Source organism: Patiria miniata, unplaced genomic scaffold, assembly GCF_015706575.1.
Source record: "Patiria miniata isolate m_02_andy unplaced genomic scaffold, ASM1570657v1 HiC_scaffold_29, whole genome shotgun sequence".
NCBI classification, from domain to species: Eukaryota; Metazoa; Echinodermata; class Asteroidea; order Valvatida; family Asterinidae; genus Patiria; species Patiria miniata.
Window position 1 is genome coordinate 1,647,126 of NW_024037068.1, and position 20,600 is coordinate 1,667,725.

Consider the following 20,600-nt stretch of genomic DNA (forward strand, 5'->3'; position numbering starts at 1 on the left):
GACCTGGTTTATGAATTGACTGATTGACTGTCTACATCTGATAGCAGAGTTTATACGGTTTTTTAAATGCCACCAAAGTTCAGCTGTAATATGAAATCATATTTATGCCATCAGCATGGGACTGGCGGCTTATTGCATCCCTCATTCATCAAATACTTTTCCACAATTATACCCCCATCTTTTCTATGTGCCTCTCCACCGATGTGGGGAGGATGCTGAACGCTCGAAACCTCTAAATTCAGCCATGGTTTGGAAGTTAAATGCCCCTTAATTAATTATAGTTTTATTATAGGGTGGTTGTTTGCGCCATTTCCCGTCGCACTGCATTGCCCCTTTATCTTATGATTTAACCAGCAGGGTTAATTTTGCTAAATGCGCTTCAAAAATGTGTCAGATGTATCAAAAATCTGCCAAATTCCCCAGAAGCTATCGAAATACACTATATAACACTTAAAATCACATGCAGATGTTTCATGTAGTTTTGTCTTAATTAAGGTTCAAATTACATTATAAACAATTTATAGTCACATAAAGATGTCATGATATTGCATAAAACACGGTTGTGTCGTGACGAGTTAAGTCCCATTTCTAAGTGAAGCTAAGCACCTACACCAGGCAACCTATCGATTATGCAAGTGTTTGTTTGAAAAGATTGAAGCTTTTTTAAACAAATGTACCATTTTTTTTCAAATTTGTTATGTATTTTTGTGAAATTAACCATTTTTGAAGAATTCTGTGAGAAATCTGCCAAAAAAATCCATTCTGTCAAATTTTCTGTCAAACTTTTTTTTTTTTAACGAAAAATTCTGCCAAATTTAGCCGAAATTCGGCTAAAACGGTCACCCTGTTAACCAGTGCTTCCGTTTTTATCCAAATGGATTGTTCCTATATTAAAGTGAGGGGAGGATATTAAGTCATTGGCGTTTTATTTTCAGTTGTGAGGTCGTCAACTTCCCCTACAAATTATGCTTTCATCGAGTCCAATTCGAAAGAATGAAGACGGTCTTTTTTGAGAGAAATGATACTGACCATCTTGACCTCGAAAATGACATTACACTGTAAATTCTCCAGAAGGTATGTTGCGCCCGAACTATAACATCGTCCCAACTACAGTTGAGGCTCAGTCCGGTCGTATCAGGAGAATCCAGGCACGTCATCACTGTACACACAAGGCCCCCTTCAATGGCGAAAGCACTGCGCAAACTATTGGCCAAAGCAACTGGCCCGTGACGCCTCATAATGAACAATAACTATCACAGTGCTTTCGCCATTGAAGGGGGCCTTTTGACTTCAGTTTGGACGGGCTGTCCCAACGAAAGTTGGGGCCATTGCTACATCTGGGGCGCGACACCAAAAAAACACTGTACACATGCATGTTGTTAACTTGTGCCTTATCCGTATTATATGTAGGATCGGACGCAGTCAAGTGCTTGACTGGCAAGTTGACGTAAACAAGGTACTTTCTGTCATGGGTCCGTCGCTTGATAGATGCGTTGCCTACAGCGATTACAAAAGACGCCCCTGTGTTAATTATGAAACAAGTTCAAAGGGTTGGATTCTGGTCTTAACTTCAGCCTGTTCCAGCTTTGACAAATTGCAATCCAAACGGCAATATAATCCCGCACTTGAAAGAGGTCGGGCTTGAAGAGAAAGGGGGCCCTACACTCCATTAATGTTGCCTGCTGAACCAGTGCCCTTTCCTTGCCCCCAGAGCCCCAGTGACCCACCCTCGGGAAAGCAGGGACTCATGGTAATTGATAATTTCCCTGTTGGCCTAAAATATCGTGCGCCTGGAAATCCATGATGGATCATGTGCAGTGATCGTCCATTTCTGGTACGATGGTGGGTCGAAATTAGAAGACTTGGGGTCGGGTTAAGAGGCACACTCATATTTTCCACTCCGACATCTACATTATATTAAAGGAAAGATACAACATTTGCAAACAAACTGCTCCTAATTTTTCATATTTACTTATTCCACATTTTCTTTGCAATTGATTACACACCTGTGAAGGGTACAAACCTGCTAGACTGATTCTCTGACCCTACAATTCCCCAACGTCTATTAATTGCTCCGTTTCATCTTAAGTGGGGTCAAGGAACCAGACTACAAGAACATGATAGGTTTTCTTGGTTTTTCCAGCATCTACAAGCCCAAAACATGAAACAAGTCAGTTTAACAATGTTTGCTAAACATATTTATCTTCTAAATCAATTTATTTCTGAAAATTGCAGCAAAAGCAAATGTTGTACATTCCCTTTAAGATTTCCAACCGAGTGGTGTATCGAAAAGAAAATGCACGTGAAAACCACTTAATAAAAAAATGTCATTAAGACTCATTTTGTGGCATCCAAATTGTTAATTGTCACTTCGGGACTCCCTTCAAGTTGCCATTGCCCATAACAAAAATCAGAAACCGAGCCGTTTTTTCATACTTGCATTTATCAAAAAGTCCGTTATGATATTATTACATACTAGACCATGTCATCTGTGACGTCATCATCATGGCTATCGGTTGCCGACTGGCATGACAGCCACCCAAGTACATTTGTCATTTTTGTCCTGTAATTTATTTCATAAATGTTCATATTTAACTTGTAGTTTTGGTTGTTGTATTCCCCTACTAAAAGTCAGTGTCTCGTGGCCACATCATGCATTCTGTAAATAAGAGTGTCTTTGAAACGATGTCAATCGTCGATTATTTTGCTTTTCATGCAGTTTAATTTTTGTTCGTTTTCAACAATTACACCACCCATAATTCAAAGAACGATATTAAAAACCAACCTGACTTGTTGAAGTTTCAGCTCAGTGGTTTTTTATGCACCTGTCTAGAAAATGTGCAAAACCATGCAAAAACTGTTGATCATGAAACACGATAGGCCTTTCGTTATTACAACTCTTTATTCAACAAATCAGTCAATTGGAAATCATCAACATTTCTTTATTTTTTTTATTTTTATAAATGACAGCAAGCCGGACGGAATAATTTCACGTGGTATTTAGTATGCAAGTACGAATTTAATTCTATGTGAGCTTTTTGACATTAATTATTCAGTTTACTTTTGGGATACATTTAAATGCAAATGATCCTAATGCCTTTAAAACATCATCGATTTTGATTACATTAATTATTTGGATCTGCCTCCAAAGTGGAACCTGGGTGGTCCTGGAAGAGAACTTCTTTCGTGAAATTTCAGGCCAAGAGTTCAAAAAGAAAACGTCACAAGGGATCGCAAGGCTTCAAGACAAAGCCCATGCAATGTTGTCCCAAGAGATAAGTCGCATGATTCCATCGATGCGTAAAATGCGGGGGTTTGAAATGCGCCAACTGTCGGACGTCATGAATGATTTAATATCCTCCATGTGCAAACGCACTAATGTGTTCCTCTGGGAATTACCAGATGAACGTGGTGATGTTAAGCCCATGTCCCCTTCGGTTGTGAACTTGTTGTAAAAGTAGGGCACTCGGTTGTATGGAGGTTAACGCTTTGTTTAGCCGCCACACAAGGTGAAATTATGGGCCTTTGTAGAACATGACATTGCCAAAGTACTGGGTGAGTCATAAAGAATGTGACCGAATTTGAAAAATAATTTTTCCTTTTTCATTTTTCACTCTCAGGAATTTGAATATCTCGAGGTCAACGGCTACGTCACGGGCCACGTGACACATCCCGAGAGGACGCCCCCAGGCGGCGAACATTTCGAAGAAGATGCTGAGCGGGCCATCGAGTCCTTCCAACAATTCTACCAACTTCCGGTGTCGGGGGTCATGGATCCGGTCACCAAGGAGACCATGTGGAAGCCGAGATGTGGGTTCCCGGATGTAGCGGTGCTGGAGAAGGGGAACGCAACGGGGGTGGAGCTAGAAGGAGCAAAAAGGAGGCGTGTGAGGCGGTATAACGATGGCGGAGGACTGTACAAGTGGGATAAAAGGAAACTCACTTACACGTAGGTTTCATAAACTTCGCAAATTGCCGATGATTCACAAATACTGTGTCATGCCTTAGCGCTTAACTTAATGTTCACTCCAAAATGTACTCCCTTTGTCATTCTCATTAACCTCCATGAAAAACTGGACCACTCATTGGCATTGCGCGCGGTGCAACAATTAAAGCATTCGTTGTTTCCCGACCCCTCCATTCGAATGCGGTTCGGGAACCAGTACATACAACTCTGCAGCCACGCCCATAAACTGCTAAAAACTCCTCCCTCCGAGAGGAAAGAGGATTTTAGGTCACAGACTAACTCACTTTTTTGTCCTCATGATGTGCTGTTTTAAGAAATGGATAAAACTTACTGGAACATTTGGATGTTTATTACGAAATGTCCCTGCCCCCTCTAAAACTGATAATTCGAGAAAATGTTGAGAAATACAGGATTTTTTGGGTTAAAAATTTGTTTTGCCACCCTCTAGAAAAATCCAGGCGACGCCCATGTAAGGAGAATAACTTTTGTGGCATTTTTAAACTGTCATTTTGCTTTCTCTCCTTATTTGAATTCTTATCGCTCCACAGGATCCTCAACTATCCATCCAGGGGTAAGCTGAAACCCTACGAGGTGCGTGATTCCATCAAGCAAGCTTTCGGAGTCTGGGCCGACGTCACCCCGCTGGAATTCCAAGAGCTGGAGGGGTCCAGGGAGGCTGATATACGCGTTGGGTTTTTCCGGGGGAGCCACTCCTATGACAAGGACCACCCGATGTTTGACGGGCCGGACGGCGAGCTGGCCCACGCCTTCTCGCCGAATAGCGGCTGGGGCGACGTGGACGGCGATGTGCATTTCGACGACGCGGAGATTTTCGGTTTGGGGGAAAATGAAAACGGTGAGGACAAATTGAAACATAAAATATTTAAGCCTACATACACTGATACCTAATACATGTAGACCAATCCATTCAAACCCCGCCCAATTGTGCTTTGACCAATCACAGCTGACATGTGAACACGTGCGTATGACGCACACGGCTGGAACATGCAGTGTGGCACTGCAGAGGTGCATTAGTCTGGTTCCCAGACCTAACAGTTATTCCCAACGCTCATTGTAGGTCAGGCAGCCTCCGTGGCTAAAAATAAACATGACGACATTGATGGCCCTTTTTCATAGCTCGGCTTCGTTTCCGATTTCGCTTTATCACTTTTAGCTTTTAATGTTCTGATCAAATTTTCTGTAAGATAACATTGACTAATGTTGATCTGGAATCTTCAAAATTAGGCACCCAAATAGCACTATTAGCAGGCGGAGCCGAATGAAGACCGAGTTTTGGAAAATCTCGGTAACGGTCGTCAAATTCAAAATTCTACATGACGCAGCAAAAAGTTCGCCCATACGATCCGAGTATATTTGATGCACAAAATCTTCGTTGAATTTCAAGTTTTCTAAATGAAAGCAATGAAAATGAATTATCAACTCATTTAAAAAAATTTAATAAGCAATTAGATGCTTTATTAAACCTATATTATACTCGGAAATACTCGGGCGCTATCCGATTGTCGACGAAACGAATTCGGCAAACTTCGGAAATTTTCGGAACAAGGAGGAATTCCTCCCGTTTTAGTCACGTGACGTAAATTGTAATATAATGTAATGCCCACGTGCGCAGTGGGCGGGGTTTGGATCAGTCTATTGGATCCGTGCAGTGTCTTTTAGCCTTCGTGTGCGGGACACTGCGTGCGCATATTGCATACACTTCCCGCGCGTATCACGGCATAGACTGCGTGCGACCATTTTTCATCCGTCTGTGCAAAAAACCAATAGCCAATTTTTGTATTTGCTTGTTGTTGTTAGTGTTCGTTTTTTGTGCCTTTTGTTGAGACCTTTGGCCAGCATTGAGCAGGCGCAACACGTAGACACGCCTGGCGAATGGCGAACTTCGTCATTTAGCCTATTCGCGAATTACCAAAAGTCGTTTTGGCCTAGTCGCTAAGACGTAACCTTGTATTTTTGTCCTTTTTGTATAGCGTTTTCAACACATAACAAATACATGCCGCGATAGAAAAATTCAGAGCACACCAAGCATAATTTCTGATCAATTCATTCGTACTGTGCGCATTGCCATGTATTGCCATAGGACCAGGATATCACAAAATGTAAAGGATAAATCTCGAAATACATCAGGCTCTATTTCAGAAACCTTTTCGACCTTGTCAAGTTCCCCGATCCTTTAGGCCCCAACCACCCCCTTCTCTTTGGGATTTTTTCCGGGGATATATGTTAGCCTGAATCCCTTGGAATTTCGTCCGGGGAAGCCTCAATGCCATTTTTGTCCCAGCCGCTGCCCCTGTAAGATACCCCAGTTCCGTCAAATCCTATAAACGACGCGCAAACCAATTCCTAATCGGGATGATGTACGTCCAAGTTTGAAAGAATTCAGCTTGCGTGCGCGGTATCAATTCACCACAGCAGGCTCTTGGGGGGTGGGTTGGACTTTTGCCCGGCCCCTTCTGGGTGTAGTGAACTAATTCAAGTGAGAATTTCTACGCGAGCTGATTAGCATAAATAGTGACCCCACAGTTTCTTTTGAAAACGGAGATCGTTTGTCTTTAAAAACGGTGGAATTGTGTAAATGTAGCCAAGGATCAACTCCCTGGTTTTTTGGGCTTTCATCTGAGGGCAGGCTTGATAAAATTACAGTTGAAAAATGGGTCCTATTTGCCTGACAAAGTGGAAGGATGCCACTTGTAAAACGGCTACATGTAGGCTTGGGAACTATCACTTTTGGGGAGGGGATTTTGTTTTGGTGTGAATATTGAAAAAATGTAATCGGCTAGTCTACCCAAAATTGAAAAGAAATGAAAAGATGAAGTACAAGACAATAATTTAATTTTTGTTTGAGAAACCCCAGTAATGTCGGCTTGCATGTTATTTGGCCCTGAACATTGTTGATTTTACATTGTTTTCAATGGGGCTTGAATTGGTTCAGTGCACCCTTCTTCCCTCGTGTTTTATATTTTCATAACTTCAAATATTTTTTTTAACTGTATGAAATAACTATGGGGAGTAGGGCCTAGTGGTACGTTTTGTGGCTCATGTTCAGAGGGTCGACCAGGGGCTCGTAGCTAACGATTGTGTCCTTGGGCAAGCCACTTGACTCGTTCTTGCTCCTCTCTAGGTATCGCCATTAGCTGGGAAATAGTGGTTACTATTCAGAAAATATGCTCAGGAAACCGAAGATAAACATACGCCTGACTAGCCATGTAGAGTTGATCGAGACTTCGAGACAGATATAATTTTAGCTCGCTACGAAAAAACAAACAAACAAAGAGCATTCAAATCATTTTCTAGTGTTGTTGTCGTGTCTATCACAAATCCGTTACAAGCCGGTAACAAGCAAATATGTCACAAATCAATTTACTAGTATCTTTCAGGAGTAACAACTGATGGACATAATCAAAAGGAATGCCTTAATTTTGTCAGAGTTCCTTGGAATAGACCATTATCATGTTGCAGCCATCTTGATTTTTCCCATTCAAATCAAAGTAACCAAAACGAGGCTGGAAGGAAAAATATTCTGGTTCCTTTTTGCACCAAAAAACCATTATCATTCAGTACTGTTATTGGATACAGGGAACATGACTGAAATGGTGGCAGCATGATAAAGGTCTATAGCATGTTACTGGACTTGCCAGTGACTGGAGGACTTGTGATAGACCTGTGCAGCACTCGCAGGCTACAACACTGATATTTTTTTAAAACAATAAGATAAGGATCGGATGTACCCAGTTTTTGTTCAGTCGAAAAATCACAAAACCAAGATGCTACAAGAATCACTTAGTAACGACCTGGCATGCACCTGTAGAAGTAAATTTCCGACTTCCGTTATTTCAGAGGAGATAAGCAACACGCGGTCTCAAAAAAGTTCGATTTCTCGCTGTACTTCGAATAAACTGATTTTGGTTGGAACCTCACCGATTGAATTGCACTGACAGTGAAGTGAAATGTACTTCTTTTCGTCGGATACTTTATAATAAATTTCTCAGCATGAATGTTTATTTCTTTTTTATTGCTACATTTTGCAACAGGTGCATGCGCTATATCACCGAAACTTTAACGATCAGTCGTCAATGCGTTAAAGTACAGTCAAGAGAGTAGGCTTAAAGGGCAAGGCAACTAGACTATGCGATACTCAAAAATCTGAAGACAAGTTCATGCTGGAACTACGATATCTGAGAGATCTTTTTATTTGGCATTTAATGTAAATTTGATGCTTAAAGGGAATGTACAACATTTGCTATTGCTGCAAGATTCAGAAATAAATGGATTTGGAGGATTAGCATGTTATAGCAAATATTGTTAAAATGACTTGTTTCACGTTTTGGGCTTGTACATGGTGGAAAAACCAAGAAAACCAATCGTGTTCTTGTAGTCTGGTTCCCTGACCCCACTTAAGATAAAACGGAGCAATTTATAGACAATTTTGGGAATTGTAAAGTCAGAGAATCAGTCTAGCAGGCTTGTACCCCTTCACATATGTGTAATCAATTGCAAAGAAAACGCGGAATAACTAATTATGAAAAGTTAGGAGCAGTTTTTGAAAAAAGGCCAGTTTTCTCCAACGCTTGTCGGCCGCCCAGCGTTAGAAAAATACAGTTTTTATTGAAAATGTCAGCACACCAGGAGCCACGATTGTACAGGATGCTTTAGACTGTCATTCCCTAACAATCCAGTAAGGTATTTCGTGACAATTTGATCATTTCGTTTTGTGATGTTTGCAGGGGCAATTTAGGAAAAAAACTTAATTCCCGTGTTAATTTAATTTGTGTAAGGCCGAGTAAAAAAATAAACAAGTGTCTACTCTCGTCACCATCCGCTTCCTTTTTTTTTATATCATACATCATACAATTTATTTTTTATTTGTTTACTGCAAAATTTTAGATTATGTATACAAGTTCAAAATCTGGTAGAAGGGTGACTGCTCATTTGCACACAAACGTTTTAGCAAAATAGTCGAACATATGGAAGAATCCATCCGCCATTTTGTGGAGCGCTGTGGTCCAAATGGTTACGGTGTTCGATTTACGTCCCGTGGTACGTGGGTTCGAACCCTGAAGGGGAACATGATGCTTGTGTTCTTGGGCATGATAGTTTACTACAATTGCCTCTCTCCACCCACGAGTGTAAATTGGTACCTGTGATAAAGACCAGAATGCACTGATCTCGAGCTACTGCAAAACTGGTCCCATGGCCTGATGAACAGGGGTAATAATTGTGAAGCGCTGTAAGACCTTTGGTGTATAAAGCGCTATATAAGCACTACATTATTGTCTTGGAAAATCTGCCATTTTGGCAAGGGGAAAAGGCTGCCCCTTTCTTCTTTAAAAACTCCAGAGGATATTTTTGTTTTACTGGGCCTAACCGTTGTCAGATTTCAAAATTATATCATAGACCTTTGCTCTTGCATGAAATTCTACATGTCACTTGGTTATCGGTCGGTTGGATGGTCTGTCTGCCTGCCTGACAATTGACCAAAAGTATGGTGTTCCATATGTGCATTCGGCGTCGTATTTTTTTGCTAGAGCTCAATGTGCACTCGCACTTGTTTTCTTTTACTACGACAGTCTCACTGTATGGCATGATCATTTACAGGTTAAATAACCCTCGTTATCTGTAATATGTATTGTGGCCTTTGACGGCACTCAAGTCATTGGCTCGTAAATGCAAGTGTATACCTCGTATCCAATTCCCCAACGAAAACAAAATATCAGGACTTCGTTTCAAGACCACCGTTTATGGAAAAATACCTCCCCACTGCTTGATAAGATTTCAGGGTGCTTATAGCTGTTGACATTTTAAGCTTTCCTCCAGCACACAATCATTCAAGATTATTGAGTAACATTCCATTGCTTGACATGAGACATTCTTGAAAGAACATCTGCGGGGATTCTCACACGCAAGATATCGGACTCCATACTGTTTTTACGTCGTTAAAAAAAACACATTACCGCCGGAAACGGGAGCAATATAGTGGCGCGTTTATGGCTTCCACAGCTTGGTCGGTTTGATGGATTCAGGAACGAGTTTTAGTTTTCCTTTTTTTCAAAAAAAATTAATATGGTCTTGATTTTTTTCGTTCCTCTCAAAATGTTAAGCCTCTAGCGCGTACCATTCTGTCCAACGGCGCTTTTAGCCAATCAGCGACGCTGACAGATTGAGCAGCCCATCCCGGGACTGAGATCTTGAGTCGGATGTTGTCATTGGGCGCGGCTGGCTCAAGTGTCCTCCTATCATGAAGACCCTGCTTCCGTTCATCAATTGGTATAGGATTTTGCTTTCTGGCATGCTGCGTGTTCACGTTCTTCAACGGGTAGCGTGTTTCCAAACGACCCATGAATGTGGTGAAAGAATTGTGGTTCCTTCCTCGGAAGTAAGTCATGTTCGAATGTTCAGTGAATCATACACACATGTATGTTCTTTCAAAACGATTGTTTTACACGGGCAAAGGGCAGAAGTTCAGCAGATCTGAGATTTTCCCCAGGTTTGTTGAGTCGACACGGTTTCCGGGGCCTCCCGCGGCGTAGCTACGGGAGGGCGTGGGGGGGGGGGGGGGGGTGGCAGGGGCGCCCCCCACCCATAAAAAAAATCGTCGGCCCCCCAGTCGCCCCCCTACTGGAAATTTAGCAATCGGCGAAAATCACGAAACCATGATTAGCGGGTTTAACATAAAGTGCCCGTTTTCACATTTCACATGTATTTTTGCCGAAATCCCCCCTCCCCACTCGCCCCCCCCCCCCCCCCCCACCAGGATGAGAACCCTGGCTTCTCCGCTGTGGGCCTTTTTCCAATTCACCACTCCTTTTCTGCAAGAACCGCTGTAGAGTTTCCCATAGGCCTATTTTTGATCGCAGTAACGGATTTGATTAACTGTTCTACAGTAGCACACTGAAGTCCTAAAAGATTGAGTTTCATCCGAGCTGTAGACCAAAGGCCAATTTAATGGAGATGTTTATACGGCACATTGCTAACTAAGCACAGAAAACATTCGGTTAGCAAAAAAACCCAGCCAGATTGTCGTTTGATGAACATTGAGTGGGACTGGTTCTCAGCTCATTTTTTGCTCAGCACAATTATGTCCAATGCAATTTTTTTTGCTTAGCATCTCTATGAAGAACAGGTCTGAATTGTCACAGAAAACTCAGACAACGGTTTGAAACCGCACCGGACAATTTAGCCCACGTACAGCCGCGACGAAACCGTTAGCGTCAAGCAGAAAAGTCATGCTCGGGTAACTAAACTGAGTGATCGTGTGATTATATCGTGGAACAAGCGGCAACCTCGACACAGAATAATCGCAACCATGCTCATGTCACCAGCGACGTGACGACGATTCACAAGTCATCGTAATTTCACAAAGGTTGACTGCAATTGATACCTGCAAACTTGCGGAAAAGCCTTTGTTTTTGTTCTAATTTCTCTCTTCCGGTTTCTTTTTGTTTTTCGATGACAACTCACATGGACTACATACACTTTTTTTCTACTCGGCACTTTGGACATAAAACATAGTCATATTCCTTTGGAACTTAACGTAGACAACGTTATAGCATAACCAATATTATAGCAAAGATATGTCATGTGATGTCATGTTAAAGGTGCATTTTTCCTCTTGTAATATGGTCATTGAACGGATCGCGCAAAAATTCCAAAATATCAGAAAGTATCAACGAGCATTTCGAGATTGTATAGAACACGATAAAATCAGAATGGAGCTGCTTTGAAAGACATAAAGGAAGTCCTGTGCAACAAGAACATACCCATGTCATTGTGAAGGAGAATTTATAACCAGTGTGTTCTACCAACAATTACATATGGGTCAGAAACGTGGTCATCAATGGAAAGTCAACTTCAGTTAGCCCAAAGAGCAATGGAACGACAAATACCACACATCTCACACAGAGACAAAGTGAGATGTCATTCGACCGCAAACTGGAGTTAACGATGTCAATGATAAAGGTCAAAGTGGAGATGGCTGGGCACTTGGCTCGCAGAAATGACATCACATGGACAAAAAGATTAACAGAATGGCAACCAAGGACAGGAAAAAGAAGAAGTGGCAGGCAAAAAAGAAGATGGCGAGATGACCTCACAGCTTTCATGGGTACGACATGGGCGAGACAAGCAGAAAACAGGTCCATTTGGAAGGATCATGAGGGCTACATCCGACATGGACACAACCTAGGCAAAACAGGCAGGAACATACTTTAAAACTTTTGAGAGGGTGCCGTGTGTTTATAACCGAGATATTGATATTGCGGGACTTCATGTCACAATAAATTGATCGTGATGTCGCCATGGCAACGTTAACATTGCGCATGTTTATTTTTTAAAACAGAAACCCAGACCGTGATTTTGTTGATAACATTATTTTTTTATATTTCGATTATCGGTAAACTTTCCCACGTTCCGGTTGACGCCCGAAGTCACGATCAATGCGACTGAATTGGAATTATCTTTGACACCTCTGAGATGTGGGGGAGTTTTTGTTTAAATGCCCGATGGAAACTTTTGCCTGTGGCTCTTTAATTTGAATGGGAGACTTTTGAGTTCATGCCAAGTAGGTTTGTCGCGCCCGTAAGCAAGAAAAAGATTACTGAACTTGTAAGGTTGCTTTGTGTCATTTTTTGTACATAGGCAATCAAACATTCACATTTTACTGCGACGATTTTGAGTATACTAGCTCCGGCATAAAGTCAGTTGATTCAGAGACAGTCGAACTTTAAAGGATGAAAAATGCAGTGGACAACCGAATTACTAAACTAATTCGAATAATAATTACATTAATCGCTAAATCCCTTTTCCAATGTTGTGCCACACCTATGATTAAAATAATGAATCTGATCTGCAAACATGGTTAGGTAATCCCGTTCATGCTGTTTGTCTATATAATGAATGTTTGAATGAAGTTTTATTTTTCCTCCTATCATCAGCTTTAACTGGTAAAGTCTTCATAACTTATAATAAGTTCCTGTGGTATATGGTATCTCATAATACATCCGGTTCCCGATATATTTTAATGAAGTTGATAACACGTTTTGTATTTCCATTTAAGTGAAGGCACGAACCATTGGGAACACCATTCAACGGATACCATATACTAATATAAATGACCCACCTTCGTATTTCATTTTGATTCGAGGTATAAGCATAGGTAGGCCATACCCCGAACGGGGTACTATAGGCCGTAGAGCCTTTCCCTCCCTTTTGCATTGACCAATTTAAATTGCCGGTCGTGTCGAACTCCATGAGCTTATTGCATAAAGGACATTTGCTCATTATGCATTTTGTTTGTATCCAATAATAACACCACTCTAAATCCAAAGAAGAATGTTCAAAACCTAATCTGTTGAAGTTTCAGCTCATTGCATATTTACATTTTTCGTAAAAACAGTGAAAAACCACGCACAACTTTTTGATCACAGAAAAATGAGAACACGATTTCGTCTATAATAACACTCTTTATATATCATTGGAAATCGCCTACATTTCATGATTCCTTGTAAATGACAGCAAGCTAGAAGCAATAATTTCACGCGGTGTTTAGTACCAGTTCGATCTTTAATCCAAGTAATAAACTTGTTGATGATAAATCGGTAGGTTACTTTTGAATTGGAATTCATGCATAATTATGATCCTGTGTACCTTAGTTTAAGATCGCAGAAAGACGTAGCAGCAGTAGGGAGTACAATGAACACCGTGTCGTTCTTACACACGTCAACGATTGTGCGTAATACAGATATAAATACAATTTTCCCGTTTGTTTCTTGGCAGTGTACAACTTTTTCCAGATCGCCGCCCACGAGATAGGTCACAGCCTCGGTTTGGATCACTCAAGGGAACCCATGGCGCTCATGTGGCCTCACTATCATTACATCAGCAACTTCCGGTTGCCGAAGGACGACATCTTGGGCATCCAGTCACTATATGGTAAAGGGGGAGAACTGAGTGTTTCTCCTTTTGCAAGATGTGATTTATGATATCGTTCTTTTTTGGGGGTATAATTTGCCAGAATTTACTTCTTTACGCATGGACTGTGGCGGCGTACGGAGGAGAGGGGAGGGGGAGGGGGGGGGGGGGGTCAAGGGGGTATTTGCTCCCCCCCAATTATTTTCCTTGCCCCCAATTTGTTTTAAACTAACGAGAAAAAGAAACAAAAATAAGGTGAAAGAAAGGGGAAAAAAGAAAAGAAAAGACCAATTAAGTAAATCAATATAGAATGGTACATTGATTGTATATTTAAGACTGTAAACCCTCGGAAGTAGCCCTAAAACGCGGTTATAAGTACATAAATACGTCTATGAAAATAAATAGTTTGAACAGCGCCCCCAAGCGTAACATATCGAGTTTTTCACGACCGGTGACTTTTCTATGTAGCTCCCCCCAACCCCCCCCCCCAAAAAAAAAACCAAAAAAAACCCCACACAATTCTTTGCCACTCACTTGCCCCCCCCCCCTCAAATTGTACAGTCTGGCGCCGCCACTGCGCATGAATGTCTAACAAAAACAGGAAAAGAATAAGAACTTGCGTGGTTCATAATTGTTAACAAATTGGATTTTAACCCGTAGGCCACTTTTTCTTAACTGATTTGAAAAAAAAAATGATAGTGTTACTTAATTTCACAATTTTTGAAAAGGAATGTGTATGGGAACCAATTTGCAGAGAGCGCCCTCACTGAGAACAACAACTGTTATTTAACTTAAATGTCAATACAAGTTTTTTTTACTGATACCTTTCAGGGGAGGTGTGGCCTAGCGGTTAGGGTTCGTGACTCATGATCAGAGGGTTAGAGATTCGAATCCAGCTGCGGGCCATACGTTGTGTCCTTTGGCAAGCCGAATTGGCTTGTGTCTAATTTCCACCCAGGCCACTAATTGCCTCTCTCCACCCAGGAGTATAAATGGGTGCCGGCATTAGCTGGGGAGCAACCTATAATAGACCGGCATCCCATCCAGGGAGAATGGACCTATTCTCAGTCGTTTCATGCCACTGAAACCGGAAATAAATGCCGGCCTGATGCGCCACATTGGCTCGTGACAGACTTTACTTTTTTACTCATACCTCTCAAAAAGAAACAAAGACATACTCCCAGTGAGGGCGCACTACACTCTGAAAACTCCCATGTCAGATTAACCCGGAATCCGGGTGTTTGCCGGATCAAAATAACAATTGTTGCCAAGGTTTCCGTGTCTGAATGAACCGTAAAATGCCATTCGTACCCGTACAAATTTCATTTTAGATCCTGAAAAAAATTGGAAGGACCCATGCTATGTAAATTTGCAATCCTTGAAAATGCACAGTTTATTGGTCATATTTCCTTATTTTCAATTTTTGTTTTGCAAATCAGAGGTGTTTGGTGCCCTTTTGGTTTTTATGCTAATGCAAATTTTCCATACACATTTTTCATGACAAAAGTGTGATGTCTTTTCAGGCAGAAACCTCTAAGTTGCAGCAGCACCAAGAGTTCCCAGAATGTTGGACATTTCGCTGTCGAAAATTTTCTTTTCTTTGGTGATTCGTTGTTGTGTCAGTACATGGCAGTAAGCCAATGAGCAAACTTTTAGCACTAATGTTTTCAATCATGGGCTTTTGCTTTCCGGGGGGGGGGCTCTAGCGCCTCCCATTGCCCCCCCCCCCTCGCGACGCCCATGTTTTCAATGAACACATTTGTTGGTTCACAATTTCAACAGAAAACACCTAAACTGAACAGTGTCTTCCTGAAATAAGATCACAGCAACAGCGCCTCAGTTGCCCGGAAAAGAATGGACAATTTGATATGTTTAGAGAAGTGCACTTTCCAATAAAATTAACCACAAAGGGATGTTCTATATTCTTCATACATGTAAGAGGAGTAGAAAGTTGCACAAAATATCTTCCTCAAGGCCCTTTAAGCCAAACAGAACCTAGATTCTGGGTCAATATGACCAGGGACTATGTAGAGTACGCAAGGCCCGGTCAATATAATCGGGAGGAGCCCAACCCCACCCCTCCTCGATGATTACATAATGATGTACCCTTCTCTCCCCTTGCATCTGTACCAGGTTCGAATCCCAGCCAAGATCAAAAAGGCATGCAACAGCAGGATGTATCTCACTGTGTGACAGTCTTCGACGCCGTCACGTCAATAGGGGGCGTCATTTATGTTTTCAAGGTAAGAACCGATCGATAGCGCGCGATAGCAGGTGCAGGTTGTGATACTACATACTTCTTCTGCACATATTTGTTTCAGCGAAGACATATACAGCTTACATAAATTGGGTTTCATTTATTGTTATCCATTCACATGGGCGTCGAGGGGGAGGGGGGGGGGGCAAGGGCCCCCCCCCCAAAAAAAAAACAGCCAAAAAAAGAAGGAGACAAAAAAGAAGACGCCGGTGCAAAGTCTTATTGCTGTTAATTAAATGCACATTTAAGAACACGGGCGTCCACATAATGTTCCCCCACCAACCCTCGTAAAGATGGTATTTTGAGAATATGGTAGAGAAAGTACAAGAATTTTGAGAGCTTTGCCCACCTGTAGAAAAAATCCTGGAGACGCACATGTCCTTTCATTCTAGCTGCAGGTTGCTATTAACTGTTAAAAGCATTTCTTTTCAGTAGCTGTGAAAAGGGATCCTTTTTTAAGTATATCAACAACCAACCTCGATTTTGAGAACTCAAACTTTGTATAACGAACTTCCTCCCCCGAAACACACGAAAACCAGTATAGTTGAGTACACTTCTATATTGTATTATTTCATGAATTCAAGCCGAAAGCGTTGAGTAGCCCAAACTGCATGGTGCATTCCGGACGAAAGTTCTCATTTACTGCTATATGTTTTAGCCTCTGTCAATAGACTAGCTCAAGCTTTAAAAATATTACCCAGGTTTATAATCCACCATGGCACGGCCTACTTCTTCGAAACCAGAATTTCTTAACGCGAGCCTTCACAAAACAAGTGCGAGTACACAATAAGCTCTGGCCATCTTGCATGAAAGTCTTGCATTAAATGCATCTAAATGATCCCTGCAAGAGCTTGAAAATACGACGCCCAAAAATGCGACACCGATGGCACATAATGAAGCTGCACCATACACTTAAAAAAAAAAATTATCACTAGATTTATAGCGATTTGTGATAAATACCACGCGACCATAACATTACTGCACAGTCATAATTTTGCCTCCATTTATAAACTTTTCATAAACATCTTTCTGAATTGTTACAAACAATTTTGTGTGAAGAATTTCTTTCTCTGAAAATAAAAACTTGGTAGTTATATTTTATGGGAAACTTAGGGGATAGTTTTGGTCAATTTTCTGGGGACCGACCGACCGACCGACCGACCACCAAGTGACATGTATAGAAGCTTCTGCCAAAGCTTAAAAATATATTGTAGAGAGACAATTGTCGCCTTGAGTTGGCATATTGTTGATGGAACAGGTGTTCTTGTTCTGCTTCTCGTCTAGGGAGGGAGATTCTGGGAGATAGCTGGCGGGAAGCTCGCCACTGCCAAGGACGGTCGAATGACGGATGACTATTGGTACCAAATACCCGCCAGGATAAACGCTGTCTACTACAGGAGCGACGGCCGAACGGTGTTCTTCAAAGGTAGGGAAATTACCTCACTACCATCAGCACAATACCTTTCAGTCAAACAGTGCGCATTGACCAATCAGATCATGATTTGGTCACAGTCAGTGTGAGAAATACACACAGGTCAAAAAGCCCCGTGATGCTTCTGTCTGGTTATCAGCTGAGTTTTGTCTAGATAACAGTTTTATAGCAATATTTCTGGTATTTTTTGTTAAAAGTTGAACAAAGAAATAGGGCCTGAATGTTAACCCCTGGTCGCACGCCTCCAGAACCCTTGAATAGAAACATTAGCGTCCCAAAATTTTAGAATTTGCAAATATGGTTGGTGCGTTGATTTCTGAGGACAATCACCCCCGAAAAAGGGCCTTTTGTGAAATTGGTACTAGCATCTAAATTTATGAAAACTGATAAATTGCCTGACGTGACAGAGAATGATGCCCCAAATTTACCTCTCACTTTCGAAAATCCAAAATACATGGGGACAAGTACAAATTTGTGTACTCGTATAGGGCCTACATGAATGGACATTGATGAAATAATTATTTTGGGGCGATCATTAGCTAAAAACTGAGAGTTAAATAGAATACCAATATATATTTAGGCTTTACAATTTTTTTGGAATGAACTTAAATGACTCATTAGCATTTACGAAAAAGAAATGTAAAGTGACCGCTGGCAAGCACTGCACTCGGGCCAGCCCGACTAAATCTAGAACCCATCGGGTAGGTAATGTGATTTGTCATCACTTTTTCTTGAAGAATGTCAAGATAAAATTCCCACATGAATGTTTCTTGGGGTAGTTACGGTTAGAAATCATTCTGTCAAAATTAAAGCAAGAGGAAGGGCGTAGTTTAAAATGCCCATAGTGGACCGCGGGGGGGGGGGGTTCCGCCTCACCGCGTGACTTTTTACCTTCAGGTTATGCTTTGTTTACTGAAGCAAGTTTGAACCTGCGACCTCCAGATTACCGTTCAGGTGCTCTACCAACTGAGGTATCAAGACATAATCTTGGCGGTTCCCAAATTTTGTCATTGTCTTTGTTATAATGCACCTTGGCAGTTTCCCTTTGTGGTTTCTTTTCAATATTTTCTGCTTAGAATCTTAATGAAATGGGCTCTGGGGCTTAGGGCAAATGACAACATTTTTCCCGAGCAACTCTTTGTTGACTATCCTCAGGTGCGAAGTACTGGGTGTACTATGGCCAGTACGCCATGCCAGGCTACCCCCGCCCCGTGGCCGAACTAGGCCTGCCCAGCGGCTTGGACGCCGCCCTGGCCTTCAACTCGGCCAAGACTTACTTCTTCAAGAAGAACCAAATGTGGCGGTTCGATGAGAATCGGCAAGCCGTGGACATCGGCTACCCAAAGAAGTTCAGGCGAGTGTTCAAGGGACTACCAAAGAGAGTGCTATCGGCATTCCGCCATACTGACGGTAAGGATGAGAGATAGGATGGCAAATAGTCTGACAGGTGTACATGGAAAGGGGGCTGTTGAGTGAACAGCCTGATAGGGTATTATCGGCATTTTGCAATGCTATACTGACAGAAAGAGTGATAGATAGAATGGCAAATAGATTCACATAATGTAAGGAGGAAGTGGTTGGTGAAGGGACTGCTATCGGCATTCAGTGATAATGACAGTAAGGGGGATAAGCAGGGTGATACAAAGAGTGAAATGTGTGCATAGGAAGCAGATGCGTAAATCTGTGGCGGCGAGTGGGGGATGAGGGATGACCAACAAAGTGGGGGGTATTCCCCCACCCCCCGGGATTTACGCCCCTGATGGTAAGGGACAGACAATATCCGGGACATCTAGTGGCTTTCCGTATACACTCACTATTCCGCTGTACTGACGGTAGGGATAAATCGAGTGACTAACAGTGTGACAATGGGTTTTGGACGAACTATAATGGGGATGGGCACCCCGAACTTTGACACTGAAGGATTGCAATGCGATGCAAGGGTGCAGCCTAACCTACACCAACTCTGGACTAAAGGATTGGGTGATAAAACATTGACATGAATACTGTTTTGCAGGGATGTAACCGATATCCCACTTTATCCAGGTATTATAATTGGTTGCAATTGGCATCCCATCTCTATCGTGTCTTTCACGTCCGCAGGTCAGCTTTACTTTTTGAGCGGCAAGAAGTACTACCGGGTCAACAGGCGAGTTCGGAAGGTGGACAAGGGCTACCCGCGATATTTCACCAAGGATTTCATGGGATGTAACTCTGTTAGGAGATAACTTTTGGGATATTTTCTTTGTCTTCCATTGGTTGTTCCGCATATCTGCTCGTCCTTGATTACCGTGCATATCATCGGCAATTAACTACACCATGTTGACTTGTATGATTATGTATGTTACCATTATGCGATCAGCAAGACGTCGTTTGGCAACAGACCGGCGGCGATTTGAAAAAGGTGGGGCAGGGAACGGGCGTCTTCAGACAAATTAAAAAAAACTTCAAGGGGGATGATGACAACGAATTTGCCGACAGACCAATCTCTGCTGGGAGTAACCAGAACCAGTCACCACAGAAGGGCATATGCGCGTATTCCCTTATGCAATAACGCGTAATCACCAAAATGTTCCCATCAAAAGGGCATATGCAGAAAACTGCCTCTATTTTAATGAAATATTTTCGTCAGAAATTAATACAGGTTATTCCAAAACTCGTTATTGATACATGTGGCACATTTCAAAATCGTACGATTTATAATACGCGTGGGAGAACCATAGATTCGTGGGGGAACAATAGAACCCTTCAATTCAATTTTCTTGAAAATGATTTTTTTTTGCGTCAGAACGCTCATGCAGGGCACCCGACGATATAAACAAATCTTAGGAAATAAATTTAATTTTACAATTTGATGTTCAGTGACAGAAGACGGACCCGAAACTGAGCCCATGTCTTCCACGTGTCACCCAAGCCGTGTGCGTCTTTAATAATAATGGAACTTTAACCAGTGATAACGATTGGTTGCTTTATCCGGGGAAATGAAACTTCAGTAGGTGCATGGTGTTTACACAAATCAA

The 20,600-nt window shown here is 41.9% G+C and overlaps 1 protein-coding gene across 3 annotated transcripts in view; it reads left to right on the plus strand.

Annotated features, from left to right (window-relative positions):
• LOC119736051 (matrix metalloproteinase-24-like) overlaps positions 1-20,083 on the plus strand; it is a 45,226-nt gene extending 25,143 nt beyond the window's left edge. For all 3 annotated transcript variants that reach the window (XM_038210056.1, XM_038210055.1, XM_038210053.1), the window contains exons 3-9: positions 3,621-3,949; positions 4,516-4,823; positions 13,760-13,915; positions 16,028-16,137; positions 17,436-17,577; positions 18,739-18,993; positions 19,684-20,083. In XM_038210056.1, the coding sequence (XP_038065984.1) occupies positions 3,621-3,949; positions 4,516-4,823; positions 13,760-13,915; positions 16,028-16,137; positions 17,436-17,577; positions 18,739-18,993; positions 19,684-19,808 (1,425 nt within the window). In that variant the 3' untranslated portion in view covers positions 19,809-20,083. The remainder of the gene's footprint in view (positions 1-3,620; positions 3,950-4,515; positions 4,824-13,759; positions 13,916-16,027; positions 16,138-17,435; positions 17,578-18,738; positions 18,994-19,683) is intronic.
• Positions 20,084-20,600: the final 517 nt, after the last annotated feature.